The sequence below is a fragment of the Kwoniella shivajii genome, chromosome 1 (genome assembly GCF_035658355.1).
Source record: "Kwoniella shivajii chromosome 1, complete sequence".
Lineage (NCBI taxonomy): Eukaryota > Fungi > Basidiomycota > Tremellomycetes > Tremellales > Cryptococcaceae > Kwoniella > Kwoniella shivajii.
Genome location: NC_085908.1, coordinates 1,345,568 through 1,363,583, shown reverse-complemented (window position 1 = coordinate 1,363,583; position 18,016 = coordinate 1,345,568). Strand labels below are relative to the sequence as shown.

The 18,016-nt window shown below is 44.1% G+C and overlaps 6 protein-coding genes across 6 annotated transcripts; 3 read left to right on the top strand and 3 right to left on the bottom strand.

Moving 5' to 3' along the window:
- Nucleotides 1-256: 256 nt before the first annotated feature.
- On the top strand, nt 257-716 carry IL334_000532 (uncharacterized protein; the record flags this gene model as incomplete). Its single annotated transcript, XM_062932298.1, has 2 exons — nt 257-369; nt 434-716. 2 exons carry the CDS (start codon nt 257-259, stop codon nt 714-716), a joined length of 396 nt encoding a protein of 131 aa, XP_062788349.1.
- A 286-nt stretch (nt 717-1,002) lies between these two features.
- IL334_000531 (uncharacterized protein) lies at nt 1,003-1,983 on the bottom strand (the record flags this gene model as incomplete). The annotated part of the gene is made up of 1 exon (XM_062932297.1): nt 1,003-1,983. One exon carries the CDS (start codon nt 1,981-1,983, stop codon nt 1,003-1,005), a length of 981 nt encoding a protein of 326 aa, XP_062788348.1.
- A 590-nt stretch (nt 1,984-2,573) lies between these two features.
- On the bottom strand, nt 2,574-5,869 carry IL334_000530 (uncharacterized protein; the record flags this gene model as incomplete). The annotated part of the gene is made up of 11 exons (XM_062932296.1): nt 2,574-2,709; nt 2,779-2,963; nt 3,033-3,297; nt 3,384-3,534; nt 3,600-4,466; nt 4,533-4,687; nt 4,753-4,854; nt 4,961-5,178; nt 5,288-5,404; nt 5,511-5,615; nt 5,756-5,869. 11 exons carry the CDS (start codon nt 5,867-5,869, stop codon nt 2,574-2,576), a joined length of 2,415 nt encoding a protein of 804 aa, XP_062788347.1.
- An 831-nt stretch (nt 5,870-6,700) lies between these two features.
- On the bottom strand, nt 6,701-10,681 carry IL334_000529 (uncharacterized protein; the record flags this gene model as incomplete). Its single annotated transcript, XM_062932295.1, has 4 exons — nt 6,701-8,634; nt 8,688-9,319; nt 9,376-9,550; nt 9,616-10,681. The coding sequence occupies 4 exons, from the start codon at nt 10,679-10,681 to the stop codon at nt 6,701-6,703; spliced, it is 3,807 nt and encodes a 1,268-aa protein (XP_062788346.1).
- A 3,755-nt stretch (nt 10,682-14,436) lies between these two features.
- IL334_000528 (uncharacterized protein) lies at nt 14,437-15,919 on the top strand (the record flags this gene model as incomplete). Its single annotated transcript, XM_062932294.1, has 2 exons — nt 14,437-14,673; nt 14,750-15,919. The coding sequence occupies 2 exons, from the start codon at nt 14,437-14,439 to the stop codon at nt 15,917-15,919; spliced, it is 1,407 nt and encodes a 468-aa protein (XP_062788345.1).
- Nucleotides 15,920-17,323: 1,404 nt separating this feature from the next.
- On the top strand, nt 17,324-17,784 carry IL334_000527 (uncharacterized protein; the record flags this gene model as incomplete). The annotated part of the gene is made up of 2 exons (XM_062932293.1): nt 17,324-17,362; nt 17,446-17,784. 2 exons carry the CDS (start codon nt 17,324-17,326, stop codon nt 17,782-17,784), a joined length of 378 nt encoding a protein of 125 aa, XP_062788344.1.
- Nucleotides 17,785-18,016: the final 232 nt, after the last annotated feature.

Here is an 18,016-nt window from a genome sequence, read left to right as displayed (position 1 = left end):
CGTAAGATGCGTAAGAGTGGTTCGATACATATTTAGCTTCTTCTTCCCCCCTTTTCGAATCCCTTCATTTTCGATACAAAGGGGAAAAAATGTACTGTGCACACAGTGAAAGGGGGTCGCGAGGCTATAAGACACTCGTAGTATAATGAAAGTATGCTTCGTACTCTCTTTTGCTTCTCATCTGTACTCTTGAACCACTCATTAGATCATTTCCGATCAAACCTACCTCTCTCTTTTTAGTAATCGAACCATCAATATGACAAGCGCTTCAGAAACTATCAGCAGTATTTGTTTGTCTACAGCAGAGCAACTCGACATCTTGAGAATGATCTTGCATACTCACATTCCTCAGGATGAGGAATCGACCATGTGAGCTTTATAGCTCTGTGAATCCCATGGTACATAGACGGGAAGGCTTATGGTGTTTTCATAGTGATGGCAAACAAAGCGCACAATCAGATTCTCAACCCAGTCAAGATATCACCTATCGTTCTAACACATCGCTTGATGATGATACCACAGGAAGTCAACAGCGACAAATCAGTGAGGAGTGGATGGACGACTCATCGGATGATACACGAAGGCAAGGAGGCGATACCGCTCTACTCAAATCTGCGATCCGAAATAAGCGAGCAAGAAGGGAAAAACATTATGAGGTCGACGGTACAGCACTTCGCTCTTCGGACAAGCCAGATGCTCTGACCAGCGTTCGATAGGCCACGACACTGATATGGTTTTCCTGAAAGTGACTTCTTGGAGTTGGGTAATGGGAAGGGCGAGTGTGGCCCCCCCCCCCCCCCAAGCCCATGTAGTGTATATCTGAAATACGATATCGAAATGCATGGTATAAAACTGCTATCTTGTTGGTGCATGGATATAAGCCCAGTTTCAATGGCAATTGCCACTCGTTCACTTACATATGGTTGAAAACGTAAATCACCCTTTCCGATCTTCCGTATGGCTACCTGTTCAGCTAAAACATGTTCTGTACCCATCAAATATTTAAAACGTTCTTTGATCTACTTCTTTGATAGCTTTCAATAATCCCTCAGGAGTCGGTCTTTGAGCAACGGCATGAACTCTTATCCCTTTTCCTTCGAGACATCTTCTTGTAGTCTCACCGATGACGAAAATCTTCCATCCTTTCCAAAATGCGTTTATCCGTCTCCCATCTGTCTCATTATCCTTCTTATCTATTACTTCATCTGGGTCTGGGTCCATATCGCTCAGTATGTTCAAGATTACTTCTGCTCCACTAGGCGAAAAGAACGCTAACCATCCTTTCGTTTTTCCTTTCCCCGAAGCAGCGTTCTCAAATTTTTGGATATTGCGTCGTATATCTTCTCTTGGTGTCGTCGAGTATACCATTGTTTCCCTTACGGTTCTTCCGTTCTTACGTAGATCATCTTGCAGAATATCAGTTGACTTATCTCCTCTCACGTATAAATATGGTCTATACTCTCTTCCTTGTGCTGATCTGGGCGGTGCATTGAGAATGTGTGGTGTGAGGTGTATAGCTGATTTAGGTGGTTCCTCTTTATTATCTTTGTAACGATTTGGTAATTTGAATAGATATCTTGATGGTAGATGAGACTCGTTCAAATGATCTATAGAAGCAGTTCCAACTGTCCACAATGGGAGTTCGCTCCAAGCTATCTCCTTTCCTTTCCCTTTGTCTTTTGACGTACTTGATGAGGTAGAGGTAGACTTCAAATGATGATTGACAGCTTGAATCCAACCTTCTGCACCTCTTCTAGAAGTTATGATCACTCCTTCCCATTCATCTCCTCCTCTTTGAATTATAGACGCCAGTTCAGCCGTGTCGTATCTCTCTTCCAAGACAGGGATGTGCGTTGGCTGGTAGTTCGTCGATGAGAGAGCTTGGGTATACGGATCATTGGATGCAGACGATGAGGATAACGACGATGATGAAGAAGAAGAAGAAGGAGTTTTGAATAGGATGACTGGAGTCGCAGGGATCATATCATGTTGGTCCTGACCCACGAATAGTGGTTTCGCTTGGGTTTGAAGCTGAATTAAGGAACGTTGTGACTGATGGCACTTCAGTACTGAGCATAGATTGATGATGGTGAAATGCAGCACTATCATCTTACATTTGGATGACGGTTGATTCGTCGCCGGTCATCGTCGTCTGTAATGCTCAGAACTTTAATTTGATCAACCTCCACTTTTCATGTCCGCCCATTTTGGAAGATTAATAGATCTCTGTACAAAGCCATTCTGGGATCCTTCCATCAAGTGGTACGTGCTATTGACAAGCAACATGAGATGAGATGCATGGACATTCCCTTCCCTTCCTCCTCCTCCTTGGATCGATCGACTACGCCATCCATATACACAGTGAAGTACAATAAAGATCCAGCGTGACAAAATGAGAATCGGAAATGGGGTATAGGTGTATATGTACATGACAAGCGAAAAAGAGAGCGTAATATCAACAATATTATAGAATGTCCAACCAGATTGAGTCCGATCGACAGCTAATGGAGGGTGGGTGGGAGGACGACTCGATACAATGAGACATGATTGACTGTCCCTTGGATAATTCAATATTATCTAATAGGTCTCATAATTTCCCTTTCTCTTTCAAGAGCACCCCTTGTGTTTGCAGAAACGGGTATACCATTCGAAGTTGGTTTCGAAGAAGTTTTACCGGTACCATGAGACTTTATCTTAGCTAGTACGTCCCTATTTCCGATACGTCGTATTCAGCTTTTGGAACATAATATTAATATAGAAAGATAATGATTGACTTACCGTGCATACTGGACTTTATGTACTACTCCTTCCAATCTTTTCTTATCCTTGGCGGACATATCCTCATCGACCGGACGCAAGAGACTCTCCAAGCTCCATGTTCTCAAGACTGAATGTCTATCTATCACTGAGACTACCAAGCCATCTTGTGATAGTATCAATTTGGTATGATCGTAGAAATTGAACTGAAGTGATGAAACTTTGTCAGTGAACGTGGTCCACCTAATAAATGCGAGACTCGAAGTTCAACTCACTTGGAGGACATCATTGCTTAGCCTGAACAATATGACGTGTTTCATTCTCAAGTACTTCACGATGAAGACCATGCCTGTCTTCAAATGCCTGTCATCGTACGTGTAAGGCTGTTCGCCAAATAACTTATCAAGCATGTAACTTTCGAAATGTTTTAATAAGTAGACCTTGTTCTTGAGATCAACAGGATAGGTCTCAATACCGTGGGACCGTCGGGTATTTTGCGATAGGTCGTCAGAAGCGGTTGGGCGAATGTCATCGAAGTGTCTAGGGAATCATCAATTCAGCCCAATGTTCTTATCAAGCAGCATAACGAAGATCAAGCTTCAGATTGACGAGAAACAAGGACATACTGTTTTCCTGGCGCCAAAACAAGCGACGTTGAGTCATTGAAGTGCACACTGACGGTACCATCTGTCATGGCGAAACCCATTCCGTACTTGGTACAGTAATCTAACCATGATACGACAAAGACACTGGGTGGTTTGGGATCGTTGCCAATATCTATTAGAGGCATCAGCCTTGCTTTTCAACATTCCATCAACTTGCAAAAGCCGAGGACTACTTACGAGGTGTGCGATATCCTTCCTCTGTTTGAGACATCGTAAGTCCCTCTGCAAGGTTTTGGCCAACGATATCGAACAGGCTGGATCGGAAATCTTTTGTTTTTCCATATCCGCCGTCTTTTGTCGATGCAGCTAAAGGTACAGGAGGTCGAGGAAGTGTTGTTGCTGCCCCCAGCGGGGCAGCTTTTCGAGGTGAAGCAGAAGATTGCCTTTGGTGAATATGATGCTCGTGATGTTGTTGAGTCGATAGTTTCTCTCTTTCTCCTGCCATTTGAGATACGATTCTTGCCTTTTGATTTGCCAGACCTCTCTCCCTGACTGCATCATCATAACCTCGGTGTTGTCCTGCTTTGTCTTCCATTACCTCTTCCTCTTCTTCCTCTTCACCGACTCTCTCCATAGCAGCTGTATGCCTTCTCGCTGATGAAGGTCCAGCAACTCCATTTTCCTTTCCAAGAGCAGAACGTCGTGCAGGACTCAAGGTGGATGCCGCACCCGCAGCAGAAAGTTTTCGCAGTAAAGAAGGTTCTTTGATAGGTGCTGAGGCTTGCACAAGGGGTTGTCGAGCAGAAGTGAGTAAAGCAGAAATAGGGCTGTCGGGTTGAACAGCATTCTTGAAATCTCTCTCTTGTTGCAATATACTGGGACCAAGAGGAGCACGAGGTCTCGAGATGACTTCCGGAGCAAGAGAAGGGATGATGCCGATTTTGGCCTTTTGACATAACGTTTGGAAGTTACGTCTGGATTGAGTGACAGATATATTTCGGTAATCTGGAGCAAAATCATTTGCTGAAGCTGGAATGTAAGCTGGGAAAGGTCCGTCCAGGAACCATCGATGCGATAGAATGGTTTCAAGTGGTGGTCTCTCGTCTGAATCATATAGAGCGATCAGCTATCTTACGGCAAGGCGAGAGTTGGACCATCTAGCTGACATACCTGGTTTTGGGTTCAAAATAGAAGAGATGAGATCTTGAGCGGAATTTGATATTTGCTTATCAGCTGGGAACTCATACCTATTCTCTCTAATTCTCTTATAGATAGTCTTCACATCTTTCGTTTGGAAAGGCGGCTTTCCTATCAGCAGGGTATACCTAGATTTGAGAGATCAGCAGCTGGTTCCACCTTTACACCTTTTCTCTGTTGCAGCTATACGTACATGATTACTCCTATCGACCAAACATCGACCTCGAAACTATGCCCATTATCTTGATCGAATAATACTTCCGGGGCGATGTAATTCGGTGTACCACAGATGGTTCTGTAAAGATATCAGCGAGATTACAAGAAGCCGGTAGAAAGCCAGACCGTTCGAATGGAACATTTATGAGCCAGAGAAGGGGAAACGAAGTGGAATGATTACTTACTTTTTCCTATCACCAGGATTTTCTATCAAAGCTGCCAGACCAAAATCTCCCACTTTTACGTTCATATCTGCGTCCAAGAACAGATTTCCTAACTTCAAATCACGATGGATGACATTCATTCGATGCATATATTGACATGCTGCAATCAGTTGAACTAGGTAATATCTCGCTTCAGGTTCGGTATATCGTTTTCGACGTCGAAGGAGATCCATCATACTCTATCAATAACAGTCAAGCATCAGTATTTAACTATACGTCTACAGCTATCGGCCATTATGTCATGACTGAGATCTTTGGGATAGTCAACACATCTATTGGATCACTCACTCCATTTTCACATAATTCCAAAATCATATAAACGTTCTCATTATCTTCAAAACAATCTTCAAATCTTACTATATGAGGATGAACTAGCATTTGATGTAACTTGATCTCCGCCCATAACTACATTGTCCCCGTATATATCAGCTTTCACGTCATTCTTAGGTGGAACTTCGAATAGAGTCAAAGCTTGGAATATCAGGGAAGGGATCTTTGCTTAAAAACGAACCTTTGTTTTGTTCTTTTTCGTCTTGATAGAAGCTCTATTAATTACTTTAATTGCTTTTCTAGCCGAACGTGAATCTTGAACCTCATAAACTCTTGCGAAGCCACCCTACAATAATAGATCCAAAATAAACATCGTATTTAGCATTATCCATGTCACCTCTTGCTTATTGATCAATGTGCTATAGCATTGTAACTACAAAGCCAGCTCTACTTGAGAGCACAGATGAAAGATCAAATGCAACTCACCTCTCCCAAGAATCCTACCCTATCATATGAAGCCCCTTTACCGTGATCTCTGATCCGTAATGGTGGTGTGGGAGGTACGATCTTTTCCGGTTTCTTGACAGGTGTACCTGTCATCTTGCGAATGGATATTAGTTGGTTGATTGATTTGTGACTGATTCAGCTTGTTGGATTTAGTATACTATTTGTTCAATGTCTACGAGTACAAGATAACTTTGACTGTCCATCAATGGATTGAAACGAATGACTATGGTAAGGTCTTGAAGAAAATGAGCTGATATGTCTCGTTTGGAATCTTTTTTCCAAGTTGAGTGAAAACACAGATCAAGAGAGGAATGGCATAATCATCTTGTTGTTGACATTAATTGTCATCTCATTTCCCGTAAGAAAAGTCACTCGCGTCCTTGGTCCTCACCGGGATTATAAACATATGTCCGAGAATGTGGCACTTTTACTGGTAACTGCTAATATCGTACATGCATGAGTGTATATATCATCCACCTGTCTTTTCGTAATTGTACTATGGATAAAAAGGAGCACAATACAGCACCGCTGCCTGTGAAATGTGATTTGTAATGTTATGCTAAAGAGAGTAGAGAGAAGTGAGAAGAATGAATTGTATATAAGAGGGGCGGGGTGTTTCATTTCCGCTTAATTGATTTAGTACAGAATTGGTGTGATATCAAGAAGTAGTTTGTATTCGTTCATGTATGTTATTTGGTTTGTCGTGCTCGTCGAGCTGTTTTTGGCTTGGTGCCGTGGATTACTGGAGATAACTTAAGACTTCAATTTCTGATTCATTGTTTGATCTCTTTTTCTTTGATATTGTCCGAAATAAGCGTTCCTCTTTCTAGCCATCCTTTATTTCACAAGTCTAACTGAATATCGTACATACTGACCCTTTCGCCATTTCATCCTTGTGCCGCCGGCATTATACAGAAACAAAGATTAATCCTTTCCTTTTGTTTTAAGACCACTCAACATCTTGGCAAGAGTATGAATTTGACCTTTTAATTTCGGTTTATTAGGTCCAGCAGGGGTAGTAGTCGCGTTCGCGTTTTGTGATTGTACAGATGGAGAAGAAGTGATGGTCGAAGAGCTTTCTTTGGACGATAAAGCTGGTCTGGCGAATGCGGTGGTGTTGTCAATGGAGTTCTTGCCATAAGTCTTGCTGGGAGCGAAATTTGGAATATCATTACTGGCACCATCCATCGACATTGCATGAGTGTGTGAAAGACCAGATCTGAAAGGAGCTTTGCCTTGCCCCTGTTGAGCTAAAGTTGGTGCACTTCCAATAGGAACAGAATCTCTGATCGTGTAAGTTGTTGGTTGAACAACAGGTTTAGCTGAAAGACCAAAGGAAGAGGGAGTGGCAGCAGGAGCAGGAGCAGGAGCAGGGGCGGCAGCGGTGGTAGTAGCAGGGTTGTTCAATGGTCGATTGGTTTGTATTGGTTGAGCCAAACTCAATCCAGAAGGTTTACCAAATGCACCCATTTCACCAAATCCACCGGTTATCGCAGCGGCTGCTAGAGCAGCTTTTCTAGCTCTTGAGTGATCTTCATTTCGTCTCGTTGAGTGTATAGTCTTGTCTCTTCCTCTGTTCACAACCTCATCTTGCTCGTTGACGACAGACGGCGAAGGTTTAGCTCTAGGTTTCCTCCAATCTTCATCATCAGCGGAACTGGTCGCGCTTGAAACAGGACCGAAACTAGATAATGCACTCGAAATGCCAGATGAAACAGTGGTCGTCTGTCGAAGTAGATGTTTCGATGCTAATGGTGAATACTTTTGATTACCTTGTTGGAGTTTAGCAGGTGCCGATAAGTTCAAGCTGCCATCTCTTTCTGCTACTCTTCTAGCCAAGGCTGCAAGTTCAGGATTACTACCTTGAGAAAGTTTCATCATGTCTTTCCATTTAGACTTCTTAGCTTCGGCAGCTTGAGCAGGTGTCGTTCCAAGTGGTGGGAAATCTTCAACTCTAGTAGCATCGAATTCTGAAGGATTTGAGAACTTGGATACTTCCCTAGCGAGGGTTTGAGATGCCTCTGTGAGTTCAGCGAGTAAAGCATCTCGTTCTTCCTGAGACGGTTGTTCTCCCCCTGCTGCAGCGAGTGCAGCTGCCTTTGCAGCTTTACCTTTCCGAACTCCCCTCTTTCTCCTTTTATGAGTCGAAAGAGATCGAGAGTCCCCATCTGCCCGTTCAGAGTCATCGGCTATTGACTCGGCTACAAAAGTATCGCATTCGTCGTCGACCGTTTCTGGAGAAGCGTATTCACTGGTATCCACAGGAGTCGGTTGTTCGTCAACGGTGGTTGCCGATGTCAACTCGTATTGGTCATGTTCGAGAGGAGGAGTAGTAACGGAAGCCTCTTCTTCGGGGATGTGATCTTCAAGCTGAGCCAATTGAGACGGAGGAGGAAGACTCGATAGAGCTGGTGCAGATGAGGTGAGTGCGGAAGCGGAAAATTTCCTCGATGTGTCTTGGGTGGTGGCGATAGGCGACTTGATGAATAAACCTTTTTCTGTAGGTGTTCTTTGATTCTCCATTCTAGATATCTTGAGAGATTGAAGTGCTTTTCTTCCACCAATCATATCAGGCAAGCTCTTGATCCACCTGCCGAACTCTGTGGCAGAAATTCGAGCATCAACATCGATACATAAAACGTGGTCAGCGAGATAAGAAGCAACCTCTCTACCGATACCGGTAAATTTGGACAAGAGGAATCCGATAGGATCCATCAAAAAATTGTCAAAGTTAGGATCACCGGGTGTGGGATCTTTCCAGGGGTTTCGGTGGAAAAGCATATTGATGAGTACAATACCAAGAGACCATACATCGGCATGAGCAGGGAAGTAAGTGGGACCAAGATTGTTACGGCACTCTACAGGCAGTGTAAGCTTTCATTCCTGGGATACATGGATACGACCAACTCACCATAAGACATGTAAGGTTTACTTCCACATTCCACATCTCCACTTTCCTCCTCTGTGGTAGCTAAACCGAAATCGGTCAACTTGACAACGACTTTACGCTTAGCTTGAGGACCAAAGTCGAGAGGCTTTCCTTCATCCTGATCTTCCCCATATTCACCATCTATTGCAGCTTCTAATTCTATCGAATCACAACAGATGAAATTTTCGGGTTTGATATCTCTATGACTGACTCCAGCATCATGACAGACTGATACGGCTTCACACATCTGACTAAACATTGAGGCAATCAATCGTAGACGTCTTTGGCTGAGCAACGTGTTTGCAGAGAATGCAGAAAGGAGACTTGGGGTAGGAGGAGTCTGAGAAGGAGTATGGTGGTGTGAATGATGATGACCATTGTGGTGAGCAAAGAGAAGTGAAGCTGGTGATCCGCTGAATTGGGAGAAAGTGTTGGCGGGTGAATTGGAGAAGGATGATGACATGCCGTTGAGGTTGGAAAACATCTGAGATGATGAGAAGGGGATTGACGAGGAAGAGAATTTGGATGAGGACATCACGCCACTTCGTTCATTGGGTAAAGGGATAGGTGCAGTGTGCGGAGAAGCATCTCGAGATTTCTCAAGCCAGTAGAAACTAATGTCCCGTCAACACACGGGTTTTTCACACGATGAAGAGAAATGACGACTTACAGATCTTCTCCTGGACACAGTTCCAACATGAGAAACAGCCATTTTCTAGTTTGAAGGGTTTGATGTAAAGTTACAATGTTCTGGTGTATGGGTAATGATAAGTGGATATGAGCTTCGAATAATTGGGTTTCAAGTTGTTCCTCCTCGAGATCCTGTTTACTTAGACATTTCAAGGCTACAAGTTGAATATAAGCGACTTTTGACTTTGACATTGATGGCGATGGCGATGAACGAGCTTACCAAACTCCCGATGTCTGCCTCCCTTTTCCCTCACAAGATATACTACAGCATAACTTCCAGTACCTAGTTTCCTTACAACTTCGTATCTTTTCTTTTCTTGTCTACCATCACCTCTAGTGAATTTAGTAGCTTCACTTCCCCCTCTTCTGAGAGGTAATCCAACGTCCTCGTCACCACCTGAGCCTATTCTTCCAACAGCGGGTACGACGATTTCACCTTGAAATTCCATTCCTTCCCCGATCAACATCCCAGGCTTCAGAGGTTCCTCAACATGAGGTGACTCGTCTGAAAATCCTGTCCATGATCTCTCCTTGTCTTGATCAAACTCATCTTCATCCTCTTCCGTCGCAGCAGATTCATCACCATCCAGTAACATGCCTCCAGCTGGTTGCCAATCATCCATGTCTTCGACTCCAGGTGCCCACGCCTCGCCCATCTGAATCACTACTTCTTTTGTACCGTGCGCATGATCATCACCTCGAGGAGTAGCAGAAGATGAACCTTTGTTGGGTGTACCTGTTCCGCTCTGTTGACCTGGTAGAGTAGCAGTGTTACCTCGAGGAGTGCGGGATCTCGAGCGAGAACTCAAACTGATAGATACGATAGCGGCTGAGTTTCGACGTGATCGGGGCGGAAATTCGCTTGCTAGCCCACGGGGAGATGTAGCTAAAGGTCGAGGTGAACCTTCAGTCCATTGAAAGACCTGATCCACAGGTGTTGTCATCTGCGGAGACAAGGTTGATAATCTCCTATTGACATTGTTCAAGGTCAATCCAGGTGGACGGGGAGAGCTGGGAGATGCTTCTGGAACAGCTGGTAACGCCTGATGTGAGGACACAGGTGAAAATCCCATTACAACGCTCGTTCTTGGAGAATCACTTTGCTCATAATCCATGGTCTGCGAAGCTGAAATACTAGGCAGTCGAGGACCCATCGAGACTCTGGGTGGCCGAGGAGACGAAGGACCTGCTGCTGCACCTGTACCTGTACCTCGACGGGGTGAAGGAGAAGGAGATTGATGAGGTAGAGTGGGGATAGGTGAAGCTAAAGAAGGTGATCCGTTCATCGTGTCATCAAATACCTTGACTGTGAGATAAAGATAGTCGGTCCTAACGCAATTATGGCTGGGAATAGATCAAAGCTTCTTCCTCTACCTAACCTTGGGTGACGTCCCGAGCCTGGTCGACTTGAAGGATGTGAATCGAAAGGAATGGAGAATTGAGAGAGGTCTTGTTCCTTACTGTTACAGGGAAACTGAGCACGCAACACACGTTTAAGATATCAGCAATTTCACTTGACTATTTTGAGCTGTCTGACCGAAGATCAGATGATAAGAGATGTGTCTCATTTCCCCACTCACACAATTGACCACTAACAAGCTCCAGCACCACGCGGTCCCTCCTTGTCGTCTATCTCCCTATTTGATCAATCCTTATAATCCTCCTTCCTTTGATATTGTGGAGTACGTCACAGGTTGCTGTTGTCCGTGAAAAGTTGGCGACCAGGTGATCCTTTGTACAAGCAGATCTTTCGAGATTTCTAGTATGATATGTCACAAGTAGAACAATGATGAGTTATAGAAGCAAGCTACAGGTCGACTGATATGCTATGCTACACAGGTTGAGATGAGATGCAAAGGAAGATGACCGGTACCTGCTTGGTGTATATCAAGAGCGGGCGAGACGTGAGATAGGTTGAATGATGGGAGGAAGCTTATTGTCTTGCCTATTCTCCTGAAGGTACCCTCTTTCGACCCCACACTTGTCGATTTTATATCCGACGGTTTCACCAAGGACAGAAGGAGGTCACTTGATGATGTCGGCCCAAGCGTCCACGTATGATCTATGGATATCTAACTATTGTTGAATTTGATGGTTTGGCTGATTTGAGTCTATCGAAACAAACAAACAAAAAAGGATTCGGCCCCCTTTTAGTGTCGTTTGATGTTGAAACCCGGACACAATGTGAGATGTGATTCAATTACCTTCGTATCCTGACGACATTGATCCCAGCAGCGATTTTCCTCTCGTTTCCCTACAGACACAGTGCTTTACAAGCTAGCTTGGGTTGTTGTGACGACCTCTAGGCTCTTTAGCTGTTGAAAGTAGGTGGTTGATGTAATGGCAATATTGCGTTAAAGTTTGACAATGGTGGAAAAGGAGTGTATGGATGTATCACTTTGTATATTTGTTTGGGCGCGGTAAATCCCGCCGGAAAAGGGGTGGAAGGAGGCGAGGAGAAGGAATGATGAAGGTGTTGATGAAGTCGAAGACTTGGTATGTGAAGTTGTAATGCAATGAGTCTATGAAGCAAAAGAAAGTATGAGAAGGAAATGAAGGGTGTCGAACCGCCAACTGTCAAAAAGATGTTGAAAGTATGAGGTATGCTGATGTGATGAGATGTGATGATAGAGCGCAGTCGATGGTGTAACAAAATTGACAATTGACACCGTATGGATTACTCGACCGGGGGCTAAATACAGGCAGTACACAGTAGTAATCTGATTGCGTGCGCCCACCTAACAAGGAGCAATAGCAGTATAGCAGTGGTGGTACTCGTGCTAGCTAAGTAGTAATGCTATACACAAATGTGACTAAGAAAGGTACACCGACTATCAAACTCTGTACTACCTGATTCGGGAAATTCCATATTCAATTCTAGAGCTTACCGGATGTTTCTATTATCTTTGGGTGGACATCCCTAATCGACTCGACGTTTTTTGTTTCGTACTTGCAGCCATCAAATCACCAAAGCTTGGCTCTGAAGCCATAGCCGAGAATACATGTGGGTCGTAACCGCATGGTACCCCTTAACACCTCTTTAGTCGCACTCGTATCGAGAGAAGACCGCGAGGTTCAATACAGGTACATATGCATAACAACTCGGATCAGATACTGCACCTCATGCTTTCTCGAGGTGTATGAGGCTCATGCATTAACTCCGTTTCGTTGCCATTCTGTTTATTCCCAATTAAACCGAATAACTGATATTTGACTTTATCACTGCACTTTTGCATATGAATAGCTTTTTTCTTTTCCCCAAATTCCCCACTCATTATTGCTGGTCTCTGATCCAGTGGCCATGCGGTTCAAAAAAGAGATCTGGTCTACACCACAGTGAAAGAAGCGAACAGATCATTAGTAGGATTAGATCAGAACTTTCGGTAAACCCGTTCTTTCTCGGGACTGAATTCCAAATTGTTCACAATAGAATATCCCGAATCCGTCCCAAAAAACAACCAAACCCGAACCCCATAGAATTGCGATTATCGGTTATTTCAACCGCTGCAACCTGATCATTCATCTAACCTGTGTAAGCGAGACTATGACGGTGATGTTGATATGGGATCCATACGATACTATGCCCACGGTGGCGTCTGTGTGTCGCTTGGCATCGATTTCAGCGCCGGTGTTAAGCAAAATAGAAAGTCAATATACACCTTCGATATATTGACGACTGAATACTGACTACTGAACGGTGTACAACACGAAAAGACAACAGTCGAAATCCAAATGTCTCCAGTAGCATATGGGGAATCGAATCATGTGATTTCCATTTCGACCGAAAACATACATCAATTCTCGCGTCTTACTAAGTCGCTTCGGACATTTCGTCCGATCAGATTCTCCCTCTTTTCATCCCATTGGATTCGCGGTCTCACATACCGGACGCGGTAGAAGACGACACGTCTTCCATTTCGCTGAAGATTTTATGCACCTTGAGACTGATTGTTGGGCGAAGGCTGTACGCTATCGTCAAACGTGCTAGGTTAGTATACTTACAGGTCTCCTGGAAAGTATCTGTATATCCTTCTCTTAAAGATGTCTGCGAGATGTCTCGAACTTGTTCGGTACAAGCTGCTCATACTGTCCTTCGAACTCAAACCCATCCTCTCTGTGGAAGTCCAGCCCTTCTCTCGACTTCATAGGTCTTGCTGGATATAATGACTATTTCATTATATCTTGCCCCGTACTAATTTTGATGTATGCAATCTTTTCTTACTTGGAATGATGCTCATGCGAAACTTTAGAGGTGTAATCGAATCTTCATATTTGAAACTGCTCACACCTTCGACCATGTTCTTGCTTCTGGCCTAGAACTCGAATCTAGGCATTTCTGAAGGAGAAGCTCGGTCGCCAAAAATCTCAAGAGAAGCCGTCCTCATCAACTATGATATTTTAATACTAGAATTGAGGAGAAAAATAATAGAGTTTTATTTCAAGCGACATCCCACCTGATTACCTGTGGTGGGCAAACCAGTTTTCAGCCTGGTGGGAAAGCTTCTTCCGATTTGACCGGTCATGCAGTCCTCCTAGTTCGCGGTACAGGATTCTTGCTAGAATCGTTCTTTTCCGTTTCTATCGGACATTTCTTTCTTCAAGATCTCTCGCAAAGGCGATGCGTTTCACGGTCTAGAAACCTTATTCCGTCTGTCTCCAAGTTTCCCACAAATTGTAAAGAAGGACGATATGTGACATTACGAGCTTCTACCTCACTACATCATGGTCTTCTGTATGGTCCGTGAGTCCAGATCGTATACAATCGCTTCTTCATGCGAAGTAAGAAAAGAAGTACTGTAGGAAAAGAAGAACGATAACCCACAAAACTGCGTGCGAACATAGCATGTACTCTAAACGCCACCGGAGGTCTCCTCCAATTCAAGGTATAAAAACCTTTGATTTCTGATGGGAAAAGAAGAGAAATGAGAAATCACAACACATTCAATCACCCTCTTTCTTATCACCTCGCCACACACATTTTTTTTATCATACTTCGTCGACTACTTAGCTCTATCAATTATCACCATTACCCTACGGACAAATGGTTGCTCATACTTCTACAAGAATGAACGAATCAACTATGACAGCTGGAAGAAACCGATTCGGTCCATCTAACCCTTATTCTCAACAAGCCAAGCACCAGAACAGAGCATCTTCCATGTATTCTGACGCCGAAAACAGAGGAACAAGCAGACCCTCTGCAACCCAGAGAGATCAAGAAGCTCTTGATATACTGGTCAATCGCATGGACAACCTATTAGTCGAATATAATAGCATTGTGAGTCAACAGTGACCTCAATCATAAGCCCAACTGTATCTCAAAAGTATTCGTACTGATATTCACCCTGTTATAGGTCCAAACTTTGGAATCTCGTCAAGGATCTGAAGCAAGTCTATTCGATGACACTATTTCACAAACCCACAGGGGTCGTTCTGAGGGACTAGACTCCCTTGATCAACTTCATATCGGTTCGATGAGTGATTATCGACACCATTCGTCTTCTACCGCAGGACACTCTGGATATTCCCCTCATCCTCCTCCAGCACGAGGAGCACCACCACCACCTCCTCGTCCTCTTCCCCTTCATGACAGTGACCACTGCCATGATCATTCCATGGATCCAGATGTTATCAGGTGGACAGATGGGCGCTCGACCCCTTTATCGACACCCCTCTCGCATTCTACCAATTCTCAGGTCAATGTCGGTTCTAGACATGATGGAAAGGATGTGCCCAGTGACGAATTACCAACCTCGTTCCCGTCGGGCACAAGCAATACACTGTTGGTTTATCCCCGAACCCCCTGGGGAGATCGTGTTGTGAGAGAAGTTACAGTCAATCCTAGTCTAACAGACGTGCAATGGACACATAAAGATATGACTCGCGGGCTTCGCTTGTCTACCACCGATGGATTTGATGAGAAACGGGTAGTACCTGGTACCATCTTCCCCTCTACGATTGGTAATAAGGAACCTACGGACGAAGACTTCTGGCAGCTCGTTGAAATTCACAAAGACGATCGGAAAGAAGAATTCGCTGTTTGGCATCCTGTTGATAGAGGTTTCACATATCTTGATGTTCGAGATTGCCCGCCACCACCTTCACATTTTCGTTCAATCGGAACTTCTTCAAGACCCGGGTCAGATATTTCGTATAGTCGCAGACCTGGTAACACCGTTGATTTGAGTGTCGCTACTCAAGTCGCATCAGGAAACGAAATGCGAAGCCCCCTTCGCCCCATGAACTCCTTCAAGGGACGAAGTTCCAGAATGACTGGAACTGAAAGGACAAGCTTTAGCCAAAATGATCGCATGCCCACTGGACATATAGCTGTAACGCGGCTACCAAAAGCTCCACCATCATATCCACTAACTCCATATCCACCCCAACCCAGTGATATTTACAGTGGTACCCACAGTGTGTCGAGAATTGGGGATATGGGGTTTGCTCCCAGTAGTCGTCAATATGGCAGATCATTCAACAATAATGGAAGAAGTCAATATCCCTCCTATGAACAGTTTTGATCCTATCCTCTAGCACGATTGGGAGAACACAGGAGGCTCGGCATTCGTGTTTTTTCCCTTAAATCGCGGTCTTCACTATTCAAACACCCTCGAATCCTTGTGGATAAGCTCATAACGTATAAATAGTTTGCACTTGATAATCGCTCATTTCAGTGGTTTCCGTTTCTATAATTGCCTTTATCTCCACTACGTTGTCCATAGGGTTATTGTGATCACGATGTAAAGGAAGAGGCAAGTAGGAAATAGTTAGGTACGACAATATGATAAACTCGCAGTGTAATGCATGTGGAAGGTAGAAAATTTGTTCTCATTGGAAATTCTGATGTCCCGAACAGAACTAGGACAGAAAGAAGGCTTTTTCGCCTTGGCCGTCCCGCATTACCCTCATTGTTACCACAACTTATCTCCTTTAGACTGCGACACCGCATGCTCAGAACCTTAGCTCTACATACTTGTCATGATCCAGAGGGGTTTCTGGTCTATTTGTACCATTCTTTATGTTTCTGCTGAAGTGGCAAAAGGATCACTCTATTGTAATGCTTTACACTGCAATCCAACCTTTCCAGTAAAGCGTGACTAATGCACAAGATCATTGCTTGCTTCCCAGCTTCGTTATCAACCCTTCCCTATGATGGTCAGGGCTGGAACGGGGTTCCGCAGCATGCAATGGTATGACACAATCAACCGAACAAAGGAAAAATCAGGCTGTGCAGCGTTGGGATGAGGGAGGAGTGAGAGTCCAACACTTGGAGGTTGGAACGAATCTATGTGAAAATTTTTGTCTTCTCCGCTTGGATCCTCAGATAGAAGTGAGATTGAAGAAATTTGCCCGATTTCATGTTTACTTCCTGTCTTCCTGTACGATTATCTTTTAGGAGCAATGAGACCCTCCAGTCATGAACAATGCTTCTGTCATGAGGTACACTATTGAGGGTATCCGCAGTCCCGAATCGCATCCGTTTAGGCAGGCTACAGGTATCAGCTGTCGTCGAAAAAAGTCGAGTACAGCTACATCTGGCCAGCTTGCCCGATAACCCCTGGATGGAAATCGAACCACTGAATCACCGAGCTCAACGTCTTTCAAAAGCAGTGATCTTCAAAATGCAAGGCCTTGACTTCTTGCTTGAGATCATCCTCTTTACGACGATCCTTTGACAGAGTACTTGGCGATTTTCTCAGGTTTCATGGAAGGCATAATGTCTTCTACAAGCTGTCTTCAATCGACTCATTGACCCGGTCATGCCGGATTTTCGTCGAGACAAGTCATAAAAAGCCTGACCTTGCAACCCAATTGAAGATAGTTTCCCTGATCTCTCATATTTATATATCTTAGCGATATCTTTCGTTTTCACCATTTTACTAAATTTTGATTTACAACTAATCGTTGAGACTCCTCAAAACAATATGCCAACGGATGACGCCACCGCAGACACGCGTACTTCAGTGAGTAAAACGTTTCCCACTTGGGCGATTGTACAATCATTTGTTTACACTGTAAGCTGATAATAAACGTGTCGCTTAAACAGGGATTGGGAGTAGATGGAGACGGTTTATTCTGGGGAGATGTTTCGCCCCCTCCAATGCCACCTGATGGATGGAAAGGAGCTGCACTTACGGCCCCCACTATTCAATCGAATTCATCTCAGATGACCGGCTCTGTCTATTCTTCCAAGGTTTCTAACGATGCTCCAAATGGCAATACACACAGTTATCTCTCACATGATGCAAGTCACGCTTTACGATCTAGTGACGGTCATCTTCAGGAAGAGACCCCTACTCACAATGATGAGCAAGGCTCCGAAGACATGACTCACACTCTGCCCAAGTGCTCGAGATCAGCTCGATCTTTGGTCAGTAAGCTCTGATCCACTTCTGATGTGTCTGTATGACATCATTGTCTGGTACTCGTCACGGAGTTTTCACTACTCTGTAGCTTTTCTGCAATTTCATAGTTGGATTAGGAGGAAGATGATGAAGAGAGAAGAATGAAAACCGCCAAAAAAACCAAAAAAAATGTTAGTATTGTATTGGGAGATGTGGCTTTTGAGACAAGCAGTATTAGTATCTATTATGCATACGAAAAAAGAGACTGTATTT